At 34.7% G+C, this 22892-nt stretch overlaps 1 protein-coding gene across 2 annotated transcripts; it reads left to right on the forward strand.

Moving 5' to 3' along the window:
- The first annotated feature begins 4879 nt into the window (after positions 1 to 4879).
- Positions 4880 to 16512, forward strand: LOC133819004 (uncharacterized). Of its 2 annotated transcripts, none has more exons than XR_009886225.1 (5): positions 4880 to 5211; positions 5420 to 5476; positions 5723 to 5799; positions 7976 to 8049; positions 8189 to 8205. XR_009886225.1 is itself a non-coding variant. In XM_062252143.1 (5 exons), exons 4-5 carry the CDS (start codon positions 15874 to 15876, stop codon positions 16405 to 16407), a joined length of 471 nt encoding a protein of 156 aa, XP_062108127.1. In that variant the 5' UTR covers positions 9152 to 9221; positions 9318 to 9389; positions 9832 to 9929; positions 15778 to 15873; the 3' UTR covers positions 16408 to 16512. The 2 variants fall into 2 exon arrangements, 1 of the variants encoding a protein (XP_062108127.1); XM_062252143.1 differs by lacking the exons at positions 4880 to 5211; positions 5420 to 5476; positions 5723 to 5799; positions 7976 to 8049; positions 8189 to 8205 and adding exons at positions 9152 to 9221; positions 9318 to 9389; positions 9832 to 9929; positions 15778 to 15972; positions 16036 to 16512.
- The last annotated feature ends 6380 nt before the right edge of the window (positions 16513 to 22892 follow it).

The raw sequence follows: 22892 nt of genomic DNA on the forward strand, positions 1-22892 counted from the left end.
TATCAACTTTTTATTTAATTAACCAAATTAATTCAATGCGGAACATACAAATTGGTACAGCAAACGAGTATTCTGTAGCTACAGATCAAGCTTTTGTCACTACAAAATATCAAACTAGTGTGATAAAATAGAATTAATTGAATAATAAAATGACACACAGAGTTTTTTTATGTGGTGTCAATATCCTTTCTAATATTACTAGTCCACGGGGTCAGGCCCAAAGATAAGATTCATTAGTCAAATTTTACAAGTACAAAGTAGTTGACTTAAACAAAACTTAGACTCCCTCTAATGGTTTTGTCGCAAGCTTGATGTACTATCTCTTTCCTGAATGAACCTCCTTAAAACACCAAGGTTTGAACTCCCTTCAAATTCCTTGATGAATGCTTGTTTCCTCCCGATGCAAGACTTTGATGATCTTTCTCCCGAAGGTTGTTCTTCACATTCTTCTCTTTGAGATTTTGCTTAATACATAAGCAATTACAAGGACACACAAAATAACCAAGGAATAGCAGAAAACCTATCATTTACAAAAGAAAGACAATCTTCTAAAAATATAAGAAGTTAAGGCAAATAAGAGGTGACCTAGGGTTGATGTTTTGGTTCGTATTTATACACAAAATACTTACCCAAAGTTAGCTTTACACAATTCTAGACGCACAACACACACAAGGAAAGTTTCCAAATATAAACTTTCAATCACAATCAATCCAGCGAAAATTTTGGGAACAAACTAATTCTTTAGCTGCAAAACGGCTCGAATCTAGACTTGATCATTGTCAGATTCTCTCTTTGACTAACTTTTAGAAGTTACCCATTCTTGGTTGATTGTGAGTTGTCCAGAGATATATTCGGTTAACAATAAAACAGAGAAACAATTAGTTAAATTTGGAAAGAAAATAAGTCTAAAAAATATGTAAACAAGAAGACTTTATTTGTATAAACTTACCAAAAATACAATAACCAATAAAGGAGAATTATGAGAATTTAAAAGCAATAAAATCAAAGATAATTTCCTCAACATAGTCAACCGAAAATAAACACAATAAATAAAAAATATTTGTTAAAATTCAAATTGTCAAATGTGGATTTTACAATCTCCCCATTTGGCACTTCGAAAGAAAAAAGATATTTTTTATTTTTAAAAAATAAACAATCCTGCAAAGAGATTAAATATTAGGAAAAAACAATAGAGTATTTGAATACTCCCCCTGCAAGTAAGATCACTAACACATAAATAAACAAACATGTTAAATTTCCAATATAACCCACAACTCCCCCTGAAAATAGGGTTTAGAGTTGTAACCACACAACCAAACAAAAATAAGACTACTCCCCATTTTCATCTATCAAAGGAGCCAAGGTTTAACAAGGACCAAAATTAAAACCAAACACAAAGTTCAACCATACATAAAGTTAAACAAAAAGAAAATAAAACACTAATCACTCAGCAATGAACTTCTGGATAGAACTGATTTTATGGAGAATAGAAGCTTGGCCCTCTTCAAATTTTCCCAACCGAGTGTTAATCATGGAAACTTCTATGTGAACAAATTGGAAGGCTGGAGCTACAGAAGGTGAACCTAAATCTCCAAGAGAAGCAGAACGCACAGGTGGCAAAGATACTCCTTTAGGGCTACTTAGAAGGATCAAACTTCTCAGAAGGTTTGAAAGTCATCCCAGTCAGAGGAGGCTCTTCAGATTCAGTGTCCAAAATCAGCTCTTTCTGTGAAGACAATACCTTATAAATCAAGTTAGGAAAGAGAAAATTTAATTTCCTTCAATTCCCTTGCGCAAAGCCACAATCTGGTATAAATTCATGTCAGCCAGATCAATTGGTGCATTAGTTATTAACTTAAATTGTAAGAAAGCTAAGTCTTGTGAAACTACAACCATGTTGGAAGATGGCAACCAATTAGAAAGAGCAAACCTCATTAAAGCATCATGTTGATAGTGAGATGAGCAATATGGACGAAATCATAGGTACTCCAAGTAAATTTTTGTCAAATGATATCGGACAAAAACCACATATTTGTCAAAAGGCACTTTGGTGGATTCAACATCTACAGGATGATTAAGTGTAGCAACAATATAGTGAAAAAAATACCAATGACCTCTAACATAGACTTTCCCAAACATGCAAGAATTCTTTTCAAGAAACTCATCATTCAGATTAGCATAAAATTCTTTGATAATCCTATCAACATACCAAGTAAATCCATCTATAGTATTCATTCAACCCCTCTCTTGAATAAGATTAAGAACCTTATGAGCATCAATGTCAAAATTCTTCTCAACAATGAATTTTCGAGTAGCATAAATGTGCATGTTCCTTTCATTGTCATTAAAGCAGAAAAAATGAGAATGGGGAGAAAAATCATCGAGATTACCTGACTTTCTGACCTTTTTAGGGATAGGACTAGAGGGAGGAATTTCCATAAGTCGCTTGCCTTTAGATTTTGACTTGTCTTGAACCATGGGTTCTGGAGACACATCTTTAGGTTTTGAAGCTACAGAACGATCTTCTGAAGTATCACTTTCAACAAGGGATTCTTCTTCCTCAGAATAATTTTGAACATTCAAATCCTCACTTGGTTCAGATTCAGTTCTCGTTTTATGAGAAATTGCATCATCTTTTTCCCTCACCCTCTGATTCGGTAGATGAAACAGAAGGTGGATGCTCTTTGAGATGAACAGCCAGTGGAGTGGAGGCATCCAAACGACATTTAGAGTGTCGTTCATATTGAAGAGAAAAATGCTTCTTTAAAGTAGATGGAGGTGGAGAAGAAACTGGTGAAGAAATGGCAATTCTAGTTTTTGCTCCTTCAGAATCAGCAAAGCGAGATGAAGAAGCATCCTTAGAAGATGAAGCCTTGAGACTCGAATGCTCAGACGAAGAAGAATCAAGATGAGCACCACCACTCAGACCAGGAGTAGAAGAAGAACTAAGAGAGGCTTCACGAGATGGTCTCTCATTCAGATTGAATACATTCTTCTGTGCTTGAGCCTTTATTTTTCCTCAAAGTTTTGAAGGAGCAGGTTTCTCAATTGCAGCTTTGACAATGGGTTTAGCACGAGTAGGATGCCTGGAACCTCTAGCTTTTTTTGTCTTAGCCATTGTTTTCTTTGAGTTGAGAAACTTAAGGAACCAACAAAAAAAAATGCAAACATAGAAAGAAGAGAAACAAGAGAATCGAAAACAAATGAAAGAATGAGAGTGAAAATGGTGATTCACTACAAGAAATCTGATCTTTACCTACCAATTTATATTGGTAGGGAAAGTAATGTTTTGCCTACCAATATTTATTGGTAGATAATATTAGTAGGTAAATGCTAGTCCATTATATTATATTTTTTAACAGAGCTTTACCTACCAATAATATCAGTAGGTAATGATCTTTACCTATGTATATTATGGAGGGAAATTTTTTAACCATTCCCACTCAATTTTCCCCCCGTATTTTATTTTCATTATATTATTTTGTTATTATAAATGCTTATTTGGAAGCTTATGTGGAGTAAATAAGGTGACATTTACCTACCAATTTCTTACCTACATATATATATTGGTAGGTAAAAATATCTTTTGCCCACTAATATTTATTGGTAGCGAATATTGGTAAGTAATTATTTTTCATTAGTATATTAATTCAGAAATGTTATTTCCTACCAATATTACCTACTAATATGGAGACTTTGCCTACATTTATTTTTGAGGGAAAAATTTTACAATTCCCGCTCAATTTTTCCTCCCATTTTTGCTTACTTTTTATTTTATATTTTTATTATGTGTAAGCTGATGTGTTATAATATTGATGATGTGTTAAATTTGTTGTAATATGTGTCTGCCATCTAGCCTATTTTTGTTTTGTATCAAATTAACAAATATATTATATGTTATATATTATATTTTATAACCCTTTCACGCACCCTTTCCTGTTTCCATTCCCTGTTCTCTCACAGCATTGTTCTATCTTTGCCGTTCTGTTCCGTTCTCACAGCCGTTCCATTGGAGTCCCTGATGTTTTGATCTTCAACAACAATCGCCTCTTCCAGTTCTTCCTCAAGACCGATTCATCTGCAAGTGTTGGGTTTACCCAGCTACCGATTAATACAAGGTATCACCCACGACTATAATTAGTTTTTTCTTATTTCAAATCAAAGAAAATAGTTTAGAATTTAAAAGCAAGAACAACTTCTTGTCTGGATCTTGAATCGACAACGATCCAGCCAACAATTTCATCTGAAATCTTGCGAAATGAAAATCGCTAGTATCACTCACCTGAATTTGATTTCTCACTACTGATTCTTTAGGCCCTTGTACTACTGGCAAATCTCAACAACTCGATATCATTTTTCTTATTTTAGTTGATATTTTTTCAATGTTTTCAAATTCAATGCTTAGAAAAAAGAAAGAAAGAAAAGCAAACGCACTCTGTCCCAAAACCGTGTAATGTTGTTTTGTAGATAGTCTTACGTAAGGTTGTTTTTTGTTTTGTAGTATTTCTGTTTGAGTTCTCAGCTATAGTGCTGATGTCTCTCCATGTCGTTGTAGTGTGTTGGCCAGTTGCTTTTGTAGTTTGGTGCTCTCTAATTTTGGGGCACTTTCCATAATAAAATAACAGAAGGTCATCTTGCCACCAACTTTTTTTAATCTGATACATAACTATTTAATTGAACCAGGAACCTCCATGAACACATCCAACCTCCATGAACCCCTATATAAGAACACATCCAACCATAAATGTAATGGAAAATTGTTCCAATTAACTAACCAAACAGGCAGCCTCACCATTAAACTTTACCATTAAACTACATACACTCGGTTTGTTGCTTCTTCTATTTGCAGGTTCAACAAGCTTTTTCAAACCTGGAGAGGTCATTTCAGTGCTTTTTTGGGTACAGGAATCTTGTAAACATGCTAGTGTTATTCTTTAATGGGTGTTTAAGTTAGTTCAAACCTTCGCAGTGGAAATTACCAACATATGTAATATCTAACTAAGTTCTATATTGTATTAGTTTATAATAAAAATGGCTGCTTTAAGAAGTCATTGGCAGCCAACATATTTGATTATGCATGTATTTGTTTGCTCTTAAATTGTAGCAGTGGCATCCTTTGGCTAAAAAGTTGTTTTCTCAAACTCTTGATTCTTTGCTGCTGTTGTTGTTTACAGGGAGCGTGGTTATCTTGTTACTGATGAAGTGTTTGAGGTAACTTTTAACTTAGTTGCTTTCGATGAAAGCCAAGTTGTAATTGTATGTTGCTAGTGATTGGTGGTGGCACTTATTTGTCCAGTACTTGTAGCTACTGGTATGAAAGTTATTATTAGCTCGTGTTCTCTCTCTCACTCTCTCTTTCTCTCTCGATTTTCGTGTTGTTAATTTCCTATTCTTAATTGCTGCTAAATATTGGTCGCAGGCATTGGTAAAAATTGGATTCTCGCTGGACTCTCCTGCTTTTTACACTGTCTGTGAGGTAAATCATTTACTTGCACTTCATGGATGGATTCTAAATTTTCTTAAGAAGCAGTTGAAATGATCTATTTTTCACTTGTGGTACATGGCAAAAAGTTGATGCATGTGCAAGAATTTGGATGATTTTTTAGTGCGGATTTTCTTAAAGAGATCAGTAGATGCTATAGATTTACTTGGGATTTTCTAATGATGTTTATACATAATAAGTTTATGGCTGTCATAGCTCATTCTTTTATAATTTGTGCAGAGTTTTGATCAAAAGAAGAATGGAAGATTCAGATTAGATGATTTCATATCTCTTTGTATATTTTTGCAGTCAGCTCGGTAATTTTCTCTCGATAGAAATACACGTTTTTTCTCAGAATAAAGAACAAAAGTTTTCTGTGCTTAGAATGAATTTTATACACACAATCGATATGTCTCTCAGCATTGTATACATATTTTTTTCCACACTCTTAATCATATAAATGTAATGACCCACTAATCTAGACTAATTGGACCATTATCGAAACTATACATAAAACTTACATTTTTACGAAAATACCATAATTTATTGAGTAACTTGAAAATAAGAGTTATTTACAAATAAACAGAATACTAAGAAGGATTTTGGGATCCCATTGTCTTTAAAACAAAACAAGATTTAAAATAAAAGACATTACATAATAATGCGGAAAATACACATAAAAACCATAAAAACATAAAAGGAGACTATATCCTCGAATCGAATAACGCTCGGCCCCTTGACTCCATTCATCATCGATACACATCCTCCAAGCGTCACGAATCTTTCCACCTCTAAGCTTATTTTCCTGCACATAAACAGAAAGGAGTGAGCCTAATGCCCAGTAAGGAAAATCTAACACAAAGTCACATACATAATTTCATAAGAAAACATAAAGACTTAACATAATACATATAACATACACTTATTATAATGGCCATTATTACTTGGGGTCCCATAGACTAAACAAGCTTATGCCCATGAGATTAGTGGGGTCCTACCAGCTAAATAGGCTTATGCCCACAATCTTTTTGGGGTCTTGTTAGTCAAATAGGGCATATGCCCAAGCCTACAACATACACATCAATAACATATTCATAACATATGAAAACATAACACATAAAATAGCATAAATATAAACATATAGATTCTAGCCTATTTTCCTTACCAAAGTTACCGAGATTATGGACTGAGTTGGGATTGTTGGAACACTCCTAAAACCATAAGAAAGAGTAAGTCTAAAGAAAGGAGATGAAATGAAAGAGATGGAAAGACTAAACCATAGAAAACATACTTACCGACTTATATGCTTAAAAGCTTGGATTCCCTAACCAAAATAACAATAAGGTTAGGGGACTGAGTAGAAGGTTTTGAGAAAGGAAATAACATAAAAATACAGAAAAGAACTATAGTTTTGGGTTTACCTCAAAGATTGCAAGATCAATCTAACCTCCACCGAAATACTATAGAACTCACTTCCCAAAGTGTTTGATAAGCTTATGATGTTTAAGCTTATAGTTTTTCCCCAAACCAAGTGTTTACACTCTCACACTCACTTAACACTAGCAGCTTCTGAACTTAGAGAAAATGGTGAATAATGGCTGGGTACTAGGTCCTATTTATAGAGTTTGGGAATGAAAATATCTTGATTTTACTTGAATAAAAATAATGGCTTTTTAGGTGAAAATCATTTGAATAATCGTTCAGCAGAGGCTGAAGACTCGTTCAGAAGATGCTGGACTGTTGAAGGAGTTTGAATGGCTGAAGGGAAAAGAATTCAAATGTATTTGAAAACATGCTGGTGGAGGCGATATATCGCCCCCTATAGGCGATATATCACCTGGACCTTTGTTCCCGAGGCGACCGTGCATCGATTCGTGTTTTCCGTATCTACGTGCTACGATATATCGCCCCCTATAGCTGCGATATATCGGCATACGCTGAATATTTAAACACGAATTTACACATTTTTAGCTGAGTTTGAATGGAGTAAACAGCCTTGACTAAGCCCTCAACGTGCTCAAAGCTGCTGACTGACCCTATACATTCAAACTTTTACCCTTATTTAATTTAATCCTCAAAAATACTTAATCCTTAATTACCATTCAAAACATGTGCTTAAAATCCTATTGGTTGATGTCTAAACCTTATAATATAATAATATAATCCTTAATATCAGACACATTAATCAAACCTTAGGTTATACTTAATATTCTTAAACTATAGGTTAAACTTAGAAAATCTATAAGTACTACTATGAGTGTCCAAATAACTCCCGGTCTGAACCAAAAATCCAAAGTAACAATGATAACACTAAACATACTATAATACTACTAAACAATTAGCTAAGTAAAGTTCTTGGACTCTACAATAAAGGCGTTTGGCTTCAAGTGAAACTCTTGAACATGTATAATTTATCATCTACACAAGTTCAAAATGGTCATAAGCTCATAACGGAGGCTTACTCATTTTCTGGTGTTGTTTTGCTCGTTGCAGTAATATGTTTGATTCATTTGATACTGCTAAGCAGGGCCGGGTGACTCTTGATCTCAACCAATTTGTATATTGCAGTGAGTATTTTTTTTTTTAATCTTTTTTAACAGTATAGTCCAAATAACACATGGGATTTTATTGCTTATTTATGTTATGTGAAGAAAAAAAACGAATTGAAGATAAATCATCGTGTTGATAGCATTCTTTTCTGTTCAGCTGCCAATTGTAGGATAAAATATATTGAAAGCAAAAGATAAGGCCAAAAATAATATCATTATTTGACTTTAGGCTTTAATTAACATGTTAATGTGACTCTTGATTTAGTTATTCACTTCCCCTGTTGTCCCACATATGGAGAGCATAATTTGTTTTGGTCTGAACTCGTATCATCAAATTAATTGAATTGTATTTGCATCAACTTCTCATTAGCTAGTTTTTCTTTCTAGGTTATTAATATTTCAATGCTCAATTGCTTAGTTAGATAGTTTTAGCCGATCAAATATTCAAAATATTTCATGTTTTTTTCTGCTTGCGTGACCTCCTAAAAGTATTTTCTTTTCATCTGTGCTTTCGGTTAGTTTCTTTAATAAGTGGTTTATGTTTTCAATGATATTCTAGAAACAAAACTGAATCATCATTATTATTGCTATTACTGTATTTCAATTGTAGATATTTTTACATTTTCTTTTCTCTATTATCTTTGTCCCACTCATGAAATTAATATCTTTGCTGAATTTTCATTCATTTTTTTTTAAAATATCAAGCTAGTAATCATGCACTTTTGCTAATTGATTTTTTAATTATTAAATTATATATATTTTAAAACAGTTATTTTGTTACTTGAAAATGCTGTTTGTTGTAAATCATACTATGTATAGTGCTTTGATTCCATGATATAGTATGATGTTAGACCCCCAATCCGTTTTACCTTCTCTAGGAGGAGGACCACTTAATTTGCCCAGAAATAAATCAATAATTTTGCATAAACATTTGCGGTAGCTGTTTATTTCTCTATCGATTCCTCAAATTATGTATGTGGGACACACAATATCTCTTTTTCTAAATTTGTAAGTAAAGACATATTCTAGTTTCGTTCATAATAAGTAAATTTTCTTCTGATTTCTGTTTTTTCATTCTTAACTTTTTTTGCTTTGTTCATTTTGAAATCAAATCGCCTTCTACGCCTTTCCAGTTCTTAGAACCAAATCGGCTTTGTCTTCTTCTCTCCTGTGACTCACTCTTTTGATCTGTAAGTTACTAAGTAGAGGGCTTAATTACGCAATACATAACTTATCTCTGTAAAGGCCTTAGTTCTCCATATTTATGAGTTTTTCCTTTTGGACAGTAAGGGAACGCAAAAAAAGAAAAGAAAGAAAAACGACTCCAGCTCTTCCTTGGTGACACAATCTTGATTAAGGTTTGGTTTATTCCTTTTTCTTTTCTCTCAATGTTTTTGAATTTCTTTTTAGCTAGAATTACATTTTTTATGCTTTATGGGTTGAAAGGATTTTGGGGTTTTTGAGTTGGTTAGCCAAGCTCGACAGTGATCTTTTTCTAGAAAGATTTTGGTAAATTGCTTATAAGCTGCTTGTAGAAATATCTTGTAGAAATTATTTTGAGGTTATTTTTGGTTATATATGATTTGTCTTTTTATTTTTGCATTTTTTTATTTGATTTGATTCTTTATATTTGTTTGCAAGTTATGTTTTCTAAAAATTTTGTATAACTTTCAGATCTGATTTTATTTTAGTTTTGATTGATTTTGAATGTGTAAATATGAGCATGATTGAATTCTTGTTGTTTTTATTGTTGATCAATATTTTCAATCAGAATTTAATTTTAATATGAATTTCTTGTAGTGCATTGAGGTTTTGGGCTTGGTCTGGGTGGCTCTGTGATTTTTGAATTAGGCTTGGCGGCTTTAACACTTTTGGAATTTAGCCTTGGAAGCCTTGAGGTAACATTTTTATGATTTATAGTGATATCAAATCCTTACTAATCTGAAAGTTTGATGATGAATCATTGTCCTGTGGCACTTTTTGGTGCTTTGTTTATAGTTTTTGTGATTGGTTGTTTATGCATTTGAATTTGTCTATGCTATTTCTTTTGTATTTTGTCTTTGGTACTTTGTTTATGAGTTGTTGTTAGCGGCTTTCCCTCTGTTGTTTATGTACGAAGATTGATTAAAAGTCTAGTTTCTTTGGAAGAGACTACAAAATAATAAAATAAAAAATCAGTAAATTAACACTATTTAATAATAAGCTTACTGCCATTTTCTATTGGTACTTAGTTTAGAGTTCAGAGACAAACTATTATGGTTTATTTGCTTTGTGAAATATTAATAATTCATGTGGAAGAAGAAAAATTAAAGCCCCTTGTTTACTGGGGTGGAAAGAATCTTTAAAGCCTCCTCCTGGGCAGTAGTAGTAACCTTTGAATATGTACAAAAATATGTGCACCACATATATATACATACATATATTTCTATGTTTCTATATAATGACAATAGTTCTTTCAATTCAATATTGTTTTTTTTTTAAAAAAAAAAGAAAGAATTAATAATAAAGATGCATTCATGAATCCTTGTCAGATAGATCAAATCCCATGTTACTAAATTGAACCTCCCCAAAAAATGCAACGTCCATGAGAGGTGCTTGTCTAGCAGCAACTTCCATGATTCTCAGTTTAGCTGCCCCAAGTAGCTGAACCATAACAATTTTCATTGTTTTCCTCATCCTTTTTAGCCTCTCCATTTTCATTTCACTTCCCCCAAATCAATCTCCCACTCTCTCTTCTTTCTTATTTTCCTATTTCATTTATAATAATCTACAAAAGAGAAAAATCTTTAATATTTACCGTCCTTTCTTATTCTTTTTCTTGCTCATGTTCTCTTCTATGTTCTTTCTAGAATTTGGGTTCATCATCAGCTCTACCAACTACAACAAGGGACCCCATTTTGCTCTTGTTCTCCTCTGTGTTCTTTCTAGAATTTGGGTTCATCATCAGCCCGAGGGTAATCAGTGCCCAGGGAATTATTACCAGACGAGGAAGCTTCTTTGTGAGGTGGGCTTAGGCTATGAGAAAATTGATGTTTGTCAATACGATTGTGCATTGTTTTATGGTGAGAATGCAAATGCAGTGTCATGTCCTGTATGCAAGTCTAGTCGTTATGTACGAAATCAAATCCCACATAAACGACTTAGATGGTTCCCAATCAAGGCACGGCTTAAGAGAATGTTTAGTTCGAAGCACACTTCTAAAGATATGCGATGGCATAAAGAGGTACGAAAAAATGAAGCTGGGATTTTACGTCATCTTGCTGATGGGGATGCTTGGAAGCATTTCGACAATGTGTATCCTGACTTTGCAGCTGATTCTAGGATTGTACGAATGGGGTTGGTGTCAGATGGGTTTAACCCTTTCTCTAATATGACATCAACCTATAGTTTGTGGCCAGTGATATTAATTCTGTACAATATGCCACCTTGGGCTTCTCCTAATGGAACAAACTATCTCATGTCTTTGTTAATTCCAGGTCCTAAATCTCCTGGAAAAGATTATGATGTGTTCTTGATGCCATTAATTGAAGAGCTTAAAGAGTTATGGGATGGATTCAATGCATATGATTTGTATGGTCAATGCATGTTTAAACTTCGAGCTGCAGTCTTGTGGACAATTAGTGATTTTCCTGCTTATGCATACTTGTCTGGGTGGAGCACTGGTGGTAAATTAGCATGTCCTATTTGTCTTGAAGATACAATATCTAGAAGAATAATTGACAAACAATGTTTCATGGGACATCGATGTTATTTGAAAAGAAACCATTCTTGGAGAAAAAGTAAAGAATATGATGGATCTACTGAATTACGTGGCCCTCCTAGAACTTTTACTGGTGACGACATTTTAAAGCAATTGGATGAAATTCCTATTCATACCCCTGGTAAAGCACCAAGTAATTCTTCTATAAAACGTAAGCGTGGAGAGAAAGAGCTGAATTGGTGTAAAAGAAGTGTTTTGTTTGAATTGCCATACTGATCAAAGCTCTTGCTACGTCACAATCTTGATGTGATGCATATAGAGAAAAATGTATGTGTAACATTATTGGAACACTTTTAGACATTGAAGGTAAATCGAAAGACACTTTAAAAGCTCATAAGGATTTACAAAATCTTAATATTCGTGAAGAGCTTTGGCTGAAGAAGGACCTATCTAATAACAAGCTTGAAAAACCTTATGCTAGTTACACTTTGACGAGAGAAGAATGCAAAGATTTTTGTAAATTCATTCAAAGTGTTAGATTACCGGATGGATATGCTTCGAATATTAGTCGATGTGTAATAGATAATGACAAACTAGGAGGAATGAAAACTCATGATTGTCATGTTTTACTTCATAAGATATTACCAGCTGCATTACTTCCTTTTCTGACAGACAACATTCGTGGTACTTTGATTGAACTTTGCCAATTCTTTCAAAAAATTTGTGCAAAAACATTACAAATTTCTGACATATAATAATTGAGAGATGGAATTGTAATAATTTTGTGCAAGTTGGAAAGATATTTCCCCCATCATTTTTTACCATAATGGTTCATCTTTGTGTTCACCTACCCGATCAAGTGTTATTAGGTGGTCCAGTTGCTTCGAGATGGATGTTTGGGACAGAACGCCATATGGGTTTGTACAAGAAATATGTGAGAAACATGTCTTGACCTGATGGTTCAATAGCAGAAGCTTTTGTTGTAGATGAAGCTGTAACTTTCTTGTCAAGATATGTTTCTAATATAAAGACAAGATTCACAAGACCCGAGCGTAATTGGGATATACCTTCTCCAAATCATAAGTTAGATGTTTTCAACTCCAATGTTCGTCCATTAGGGGCATCTACTATCAAATTGCTTCAAAATTGGAGACAAGTCGTTCAATGGTATATATTGAACAATTTTGTAGATGATATCCAAGATTTTATCAAGTAAGTAACAATTTCTTTTATTCTTCTAAATTATATCTACAAAATATCATTTACTTATTCATAGAAATGAATTTGAATGTAGTGATCATATAAAGTTATTGGAAGAAAAAGGTCTTTCAGATTCAGAATTTTCCCTAGAGCACAAAGAATAATTTCCTTCTTGGTTTAAGAATAAAGTAAGAGATTATCATTAATGGTTTCTTACTAAATTCTTAAGTTGTGACATCATTCATCATAATTCAAATTCTTTCATACTACAGGTGTCTCAAATGCGAGTTCAAAAATCACCTCTTGCCAATGATGATTTGTACTCTTTATCTCAAGGTCCACTTGAACGGTACAACACCTACCAAAGTTGTATTGTAAATGGTGTTCGATTTCGATGTAAAGAGCGTGACGATACTCTTAAGACACAATGTTCTAGAATTTTCACTGAAGGTGATCATGACAATATTAATATCCTATACTATGGTGTCTTGATTGAGATTTTGCAGTTGTCATTTGTTTTAGATCGGAAGGTGTTCTTATTTCGTTGCACGGGGTATAACTCTAATCCAAAAGGTAGATCAATTGTTGTGGATCATAATTTGACTTCCATCAATACATCTACTGATTGGTATTCTAATGAACCATTTATCTTGGCAACTCAAGCACAACAAGTTTTCTATTTGCTTGATATGAAGCGTAGTTCAAATTGGCAGATTGTTCAAAAAGTAAATCATCGATCTATTTATGACATTCCTGAAATTATGGAAGAGACAGTAAATAATGATGTGTTTCAAGAAGAAGAATCATTTCAATTGCCACCTTTTCAACCAACTGAGGATTTCATTGAAAGTTCGTCTTTAGTTCGATTAGATGTTCCTTCTGTAACTCTTTCAGACCAACTTGTTGTTGATTTATTTTTAAACCAAAATCAAAATGTTGACAAGGATAGTGACTTAGATGAAGATTTTGATGAAGGAAATATATTCTCTAATAATGAAACATTTCTCTCAAGTGATGATACCAAAAGTTATACAGAATCAGAATGTGATGATGATGCAGATTCTTAATTCATAGTTAGTCATCTTGTCATTGATCAGTTAGTGCCTCGTGAAATTTGTCTACAAATGTTCTTCCCCAACTAGCCAACTAGCCAAGCACCCTGTACACAAACAGAAATACAAGTACAGAAACTAAGGTTTGCAAAAACTGAGATGAAACAAGATATCCAGATTCTTAATTCATATTTAGTTTCTTAATATTTATTTCACAGAATTTTAGTCATGGCACCTGGTCGTCGCACCACTCGATCTATTGCTCAAAGTCAACAAGTTGAACCAGTCATTGATCCTCCTGCTCCACCTTCACAAGTTGTTCGCACTACTCGGTCGAGTATAGAGAATCAACAAGTTGAACCAGTCATTGATCCTCCTCCTCCGCCTACATAAGTTATTCGCACTACTCGGTCGAGTTTAGAGAATCAACAAGTTTGTTGCACCACTCGATCTACGGTACTCAGTCAATGACCTAGAACCACCGTACAATCTAATGTAGAGAGAGAACACCCTCAAGGCTCCACACACCCTACTGTACAGGGTGAACAAGTCAATGTGACGACCCATTTTGATACCGAAGATGATAATCAATCTTCCCAAGTTCCATCAGGTAAATTTAATGTCTTTCATGTTCATTTCTTTAAATTTCTATTTATTTTAATTAAGATTATATTGTATTGTAGGACAAACATCTTCCTTTAAGCCACGTGGAGTTACTCGCGACTTGACAACTACAATTATAGCTAAGGCATCATCAACTGGAAAGTTGTCAGTGACTTTTAATGTGGAGTGTCGTTAACCAATTTGTACTAATGCTGAGAAATTTAATAATGAGATTGGATTCATTATTCGGAATCATGGTACATTTCATTATAAAGAGTGGAGAATGGTCCCAGAAGATGTGAGAGCTCCATTGCGACACTATCTTTTGGTAAGTCATTTCACAATATTACATTTATATTTGTAATATTTATAATTAATATTGTTTTATGTTATAGGAACATTTTGACATCAACTTGAATGATGCGACAACTAAAAAAATGCATTGATGAGCAAATGAGAAAAACTTGGAAGGGTCATAAGTACAAGCTGCACTTATATTTCAAAGAAATTGGAGGAGAAAATGATCTTGAGATGGCCAAGAGCAAATGTCATCCAGACTTAAAAGAAGAACATCAAGAAGATTGGATGATTTTGTGTGATCGTTGGTGTTCTCCTGAATTTAAGGTAACATTTTTTATCATAATATTGCTATTATGATAGGAAGAAGAGACCCGACATACTATTTACATATTACTATTGTTCTTAACATCTAGCTTTTTGCTATTTTTTCTGTTTTATTGAATTTATATTGTTGTATGTTTCCATGATTGTACACAAATGTCGAAATACTGCTTAATTTTGAAATATTGTATTGGCTATAGATGACCTCTTTGTTGAAATTTCTGTCTTTCTTTGACTATGATACCCAATCAGTTGTTGTGTTTATTTCATTTTGGTTGTGGGAATGAAGTTTTTTCTGACTATGTAGTTGATGTAGTTAAGGTGTTTGGTTAAATGTTTGAATGAAAAAATGAAAGCTAATGTTATTGTTTTGGCATCATCTACTCTTTCTAGTATTTGGCCCTACATAAACAACATCTACTCTTTCTAGTATTTTGTTTTGTCTTTGATTTACAGATTTTAGTGTTAAACTGTTCAATAAAGTTTGTAATAAATAGACATTGTGTTGTTCAAAAGAAAAGGTTGTGTAAAAAAATTTCTAATAAATTTTATGTGGATTTATTTCTTTAGGAAAGAGCATTAAAGAATACTACCAATCAATCAAAGAGGAAATGGGAGTCGAAAAATGGTTCAGTCTCCACACCACGACATCACATTCGACGTGGAATGGTGTTAACTTCTCCTACCGGTCAAATTGAGGCATGGCGTCTAAAGCATTATGATGCTGAGAAAGGATGGACTGGAATAGAGCTCGGGCCATTATATGTAAGTAATTTAAATTTTTATTTATTATATTTCTTACTAATAATTAATTAAATATATTATTAGGATAAAATGATAGAGTTAAGGGGTCAACATCCTCCAGAAGAACTGTCTGATAAAGAGATTATGGAGCGTGTACTTGGACGTGATTCAGTATACTTGCGAGGGTGGGGGCGGTCTCCTAGTGTCACAACTTCTACTTCACATCGTGAAAATATTGTGGGTAATCAACCAACTTATGAAGAGTTACTTGAACGACTTAATGATACAACTTCCCGCCTTAATGCTACTAACGAACAACTTAGTGTAGTTGTGGATATACTTCGTCATAACAATTTGATGGCACCGCCTCCACCACCTCCAACAGACCAAGCTTCAGATGCAAATTTAAGAGAATCGCCATCTATTTCAGTTCGGGAGTCACAAGATGATTCTTAGTTTATTTACATTAATTTACTAAGGAATGAACTTTATGAAGTTTTTTTTATTTTGGTAGGGGTAACCTTAAAATGATAACTTTATGACTTATTTTAGTATTGAACATTATAATGAATTTTAGCATTAAACATTTTATTATTGAATGGTTTTTTTCTAGTTTATTTCTAATATAGAACATTTATAAATAACTGTTATTATCTTTTACCTACACATAACCATTAAATTTGAACAAAATATAAATTGTGTAACAAACCAATAAAATAATGCTATGTGGGCTAATAAAATGATACCACGAAGGATACCACATATGATGCCACACATAATGCCACATAGGATGCCACGTATGATGCCACATATGATGCCACGTAGGATGACACGTCATCATACACGTAAAACTACAAAAACCATGTCAGCATACACGTAGGATGCCATGTCATCAAACACGTCATCTGATGACTCATCAATTGATTTATAACTTAGTGGGGTCCACTGATTCTTTTACCTACTAGTGTTAATAAGTGTAGGTAAAGACTCTTTCCCCACTAACTTTTACCTACCAATCTCTACCAATTCAATATTGGTAGGTAAACCATATTACCCACCATTATGCTAGTTTTACCTACACTTACAATTGGTAGGTAAAGACCCAATTTTCTTGTAGTGATTGTGGGTTAAGGATTTAAAAAGAAAGAAGGTGGGTAGTTACCTAAAATAAACCCAAAGAAAGGGAAACTTAAATATTTTTCAATAAAGAAAAATAAATCAAGTAACTGTCAATCAATTAATTCAAAAAATAGCTTTTAATTTTCCAAATCCCTTACAATCCATACACCCCAATTAAAAACACCAAAAACGAAACAAAAATATTCAAAAAATAACCACAAATAAAAAACATACTAGCCAAAACTATAATTTTTGTATTTCGCATTGTATTTTATTTTTTTAATTTTTAAATTTACAAATTCTTTTTATAATTTTTTTATTTTTTAAAAAACAAACTACCGATCACACAACATTGTCAACACTTGGAGCAAAATTGGAGTTCAAGAATTAAAATTGAAACAAGAACAAAATACCAATATTTTACTTATCCTCTTAAAATTCGGTCCAATTTTTTGTATTATTATTTCTATATATATATATAAACAAACTTTGTTATTTTTCCATAGAACTTATCAAGTGTATCAACCGATCTTCTTGCTTTTGTCCCTGAAGAAAAATTCAAACTCGTAAGGAAAACATAAATTATAGTAACAAGTTAATCACATATTGTATTTCTATCATAAATGTTATGGAGGATAAGAATTAACTCAGTCACATCCAAATATTTTAAGAAGATCAATCAGTGTGTAAAAGCTTTTAAAACCATTTTTTTTACTTACATTTAAAAAAAAAAATGTTTCAAGCGTTTGTGTGTGAAAGTGAAAGCAAGGAACATTGCCCAATTTTTCAAAAAGACTTTTTCTGGGAATTGTACCCAATGAAGACATTGTCACGCTACCTCAATGGTAACCCTTTTCAATGGTAGTGTATCTTCTACATAAGTGCTAATTACATAGTTCCAACTTACTCAAAGACGACTTTCACACATTGAAGCAGGTAGCTCTATTCTTTCAAAGGAGCTTAAAATATTTATTTTTCATTTTTTTTAAATGGATGCTTGAACATAACACATTGATGAGCTCAAATATTTCTAGGAGGAACTAATTAATTTTCCTAAGACTAAACATTTATAACATAGATACACTAGAGAGATTAACAAGAAACTATATTAATATGCTTTTCTTTTGAGTTTTACAGTTTCTTCTAGGACAACAACAAGACACGATTGATTTAAAACAAGCCAGGCTTGGCAAAAATAACAAGATGCAAAAATAACACAATTCAAATAAAACAAACTCCTAAGGACTTCCTTAGGGAATCAAAACGAACCGAATCAAGAGCTTTGGTAAAAATACCAGCAATTTGCTTACTTTTTTCAACATATTCTAGAACTAGAATTTTATTTTCAACAAGCTCTCTAATGAAGTGATGACGAATGTTAATGTGTTTAGTGCGTGAAAGTTGAGCGAGATTTTTAGAATTTTTAATTGCACTAGTGTTATCACAGAAAATAGTTAAAGTGTCAAGAGAAAACCCATAATCAGTCATCATCTGTTTCATCCACAATAATTCAGTGTAACAGCTTCCAGCAGCAATGTATTCAGCTTCAGCAATAGACAAAGAGATTGAATTCTGCTTTTTGCTATGCCATGAAACAAGATTGATGCCTAGGTAGAAGCATCCTCCACTTGTGCTTTTTCTATCATATGCATTACCTGCCCAATCAGCATCACTAAAGCACACAAGGTTAGAATTAATTTCATTAGAATACCAAAGACCATAATCAAAAGTCTCATGCACATAACAAATAATTGTTTTTCACAATCACTACATGAGATTCCATAGGTTTTCCTTAATACCTAGCACAGACTCCAACACTATAGCATATGTCACAATCTTTTTCAACTCTCAATTTCAAACAAATAGTTTTAAAAGAATCAAATGTATCCGATTTTTCTCTAAAAAAATCAACCCAAGTAAAACGAAAAAATTCATTAACATAAACAAAAATGTATCTCTTTCCATTAATACTTTCTACTTGGATAGGACTCATAAGATCCATGTGCAGCAATTCAAGCACCCTAGTAGTATTAATATCATAAATACTCTTAAGTTTTGTTTTCAATTGCTTACCAAGTTGGCGAGACTCACACTTACCAACTGACTATTTACCCAATCTAGGTAAACCATGAACAATACCTACAGAAGACATTTTTTTCAAGTTTTTGAAATGTATGTGGCCCAACATCTCATGCCACATGTCAGTATTATTACCTATAGTTGTATAACACATAACAGATGTCATAAGTGTATAACAATTATTATTAGATCTAAAACCTTCAAGAATACAATCACAATCAGAATCCAAAACAGAATAATTTTCTCTATCAAAGTTAACAATGTAACCTTGATTACAAATATGACTTATGCTAAGCAAGATAGCTTTAAGTCCTTCTACAAGTATAATTTCTTAAGATGTGGTAACCCTGGATAATTCAAGGTTCCCATACCAATCACATTGCCAGACACACCATTTCCAAATGTCACAAACCCATATTGCATCGGTCTGATGTTCGTGAGTATTGTTCTATCACCTGTCATGTGCCTGGAACAGCCACTATCAAAGTACCACAGATTAGACACATTAGATCTTTCTTCAAAACTAGCAAAACACACATTCTTTTTTACCCAAACTTATTTAACAGTGGATTGTCTCTTCTCAAGTCTTTTAAATTTCTCAAAATATTTGAGATTAAACATGTTTTGCAAGGTAAATCATTTGGGACGTATAGGACCTTTAATACCACAAAAATGACAGAAAGGTATAATTTTTTTTACACTTTCATAGGCCTGGAAATTTTTACCTGAAGGTCTCATTTCTGTTTATCCAAGAGACCTTTTTGTAGCATCAGACACCTGCAAAACAGCATCAGAATAACCAGTAGAAAATTTCCCAGTGTTAACAAATTAAGTTTTCTCATTCGTTTGAGATCTAGTGTATCCCAAACCAGCATGACTCCTCTGACCAATGTTCTGAATATCCTCAAAAACCGAAGAACCTAGATTTAACATTTTTACATTTCTTTTTATGCTTTCAATTTCTTTTTTCAATTGGTTATTTTCTTCTTTTTCAATCACAAGACTAGACTCAAACATTTTGTTACTAATTTCAAGCTCATTATTCTTTTCAATTAAATTTTTCATAGTCTTGGTCATTGATCAATTTTCAGAACATACATCCAACCAATTACCATACATTTCGTTGAACGTTTTAGCCAAGGAATCTTCATCAAATTCTGATTCATTAGAATCAAACTTTGCTTCAATAGAAAGCTCCTTTTTCAGATCATTATTTCTTACTTCCTTCCTTCCCTGTAAAAATATTGGCATACTAGAAATAGTAGAAGTTGTTGATGATGAGAACTCATCAATGATGTTAGGTTGGAAAACTCAATGGTAAGCATGGAGATAGCTAGATCAGAACTTAGAATAGACTTAAGGAAAAATAAATGCAAATCACCAATGGAGTAAACATTCGTATATTGCTTAATAGCATGAGTATACAATGAATTTTCCAACCCCCTATTCTGAGGAGTGAAGGTTTATTTATAGTTGGGCTCTAATGGCCCTTTATACATGGTGGTCCTTGGGGACAAAATAGTACACGGGTACATCATTAGAGTAGTAGCGCATGTGATAGTGGTGTCGAGGGAGTGATGGTCAACTTTAGTACGTGTCAGGGGTCTGCAAAAGTACTCCTGCCTTGGTACCATATTACACCTCCACTACTTGTCGGGTACGGACCTCATAAGCATGTTGAGGGAGTCCTTACCATGTACCCCTCTATTACTGCCACTACTTTTCTGGTGTTGACATCGTGTCCTTACTCTAACTCATCTTGGTTTATAAATGTATTTTGTACCTTTCCTGACTTTATACCGAATCATTGTGAGGCCTTCCCTAACCTTCCTTGAACACATGTTTAAGAGGTCCTTGACTCTACATCTCATGAGACCCACAGGGAAAGAGGTGTGTAGTTGGTGGCACTTATCTCAGGGAGAGAGATAAGGCCTCTTCAACGAGGCTTGTTGCGTATGCGATGAGACATGGTGCCCATGTGTGAGATAAGAGTCTCACTTTGCGAGACCATTTCCCTGCAGCCCCCATGCGCGAGACCCTCTTGGCACGAGGCCCCTTTGAGATGCGAGACACCCTCTAGGGGCGAGGCGCTAGCACGGCCGCACGAGGCGCTGGAATCACGGCATGGAGGCACCTAGGCGAGGCGAGGTACGCCTCACTATGCGAGGCCTCAACGTCTCGCGAGATGCTGGCATGGGCGCACAAGGCACTGGCATCACAGCATGGAGGCACCTAGGTGGGCCGAGGTGTTGGCGCGCGACACTAGTACGCGACACCACGACATGGAGGCTCCTGGGCGAGGCGAGGTGCGCCTCTCTATGCGAGGCCTCAACATCTCATGAGGTGCTGGGCGGCCGAGGTATGGATACGCGAGGCGCTGACATGTGTGGCGGGACCGTGGTGCGAGGCCTTTGGCGCAGGGCCCTTGATGAGATACTCTGGTGTTCAGCAAGGCGCAAGGGTGCGTGGCACCTGGGTGCAAGGAAATTTGATCTTCATCGAGGCAGAGGCCTCATGAGCTGCATGGGAGAAAGACTCCTAAGAGCTTGGCACTCGGTTCTTCAACCAAGCAAGGGTCTTGTGAGGCACATGGACGCCTGACACCTAGGCGTGAGGCGGGGGCCACGCAAGGCCTAGGGGCACAAGACACACAAGGTTGTCGTGAGCCTTCGAATCTTCAGAGACCTGTGGGGCACTTGGGAGTGTTGGCTAGAATGTGGTCTCGTGGGACCTTTAGGCCTGAGCCCGATAGCAGGACTAAGTGACCCATAGCCATGTATTTCAACCAGGGAACAAAGATTTTTTCCTTGATAGATTTTTTGCATCCACACTTGCCCCCCAGTCTATAAGGAGTTCTTTAGGCATCCTTGTAGACTCGTTATAATGCTACGCTTACTATGCTCTGGTGGTACTGCTGTGTGATTTCTTTTAAACCAAGTTGTTGACGGTGAGAATTCATCAACGAAGTTTGTGATGCTAGTGACAATGGTGGCACACTCTGGGCTGTCATGGTCGCGTGAGCGGAAAGATAGCTAATCGATATCCAGGCATGCATTACCTCCACGGAGGAGTTGTTGAGCATCATGGCGCATTATTATTATTTCGTGAGATCTCTTAGGATGACTAAGTATAGATGAAATCGTATGGCACTCAAGAACAGGATTTGGAGGGCATGATCAAGTGCTGGATGAAAAGTACTAAGCATTGTCATGCGAGGCCACAAACCAACTTATTCGAAGGCATCAGACCAAGGGTGACCTTCCTTCTTGCCTTTGAGTCTTCAACCTTCATCGGTCAACATGTGAAGGCCTTTGTTTGTCATCTTTTCCATGACTGCGATGCTTGCATTATACTTGGAGGCATATAAGGCATCAAAATATGTCATTTAGCACTATTGGTTGATGAAGACCTCGCTATGCAAGATGGTCTCGCACAGCGAGACCCTCTCACTTGGTGAGGCTTGCCTCTTTCTCTCATTGGTGTGAGACTTTAAGAAGCCATTATTATTTTTTTTTTTTTGTATGAGGAGCTTTTGCAAGTCCTCATGGTAAAAAAACTTTATGTTGAAAGGGTTCCCTTTGGGACCCCTCTACTGCGTGTGATTCGTGTCTGTTGGTGCACCTTGATTACTTGTAAGGATATGTTGACCATTTAGGTTCTCGCTATCCTTTTATATATTTTTTTGCGCGCACTTTATTTTGTGCGAGAAGCGTCCTTCTCGTCATTAGGCATAGTACTATTTT

Source organism: Humulus lupulus, chromosome 2 (assembly GCF_963169125.1).
Source record: "Humulus lupulus chromosome 2, drHumLupu1.1, whole genome shotgun sequence".
NCBI classification, from domain to species: Eukaryota; Viridiplantae; Streptophyta; class Magnoliopsida; order Rosales; family Cannabaceae; genus Humulus; species Humulus lupulus.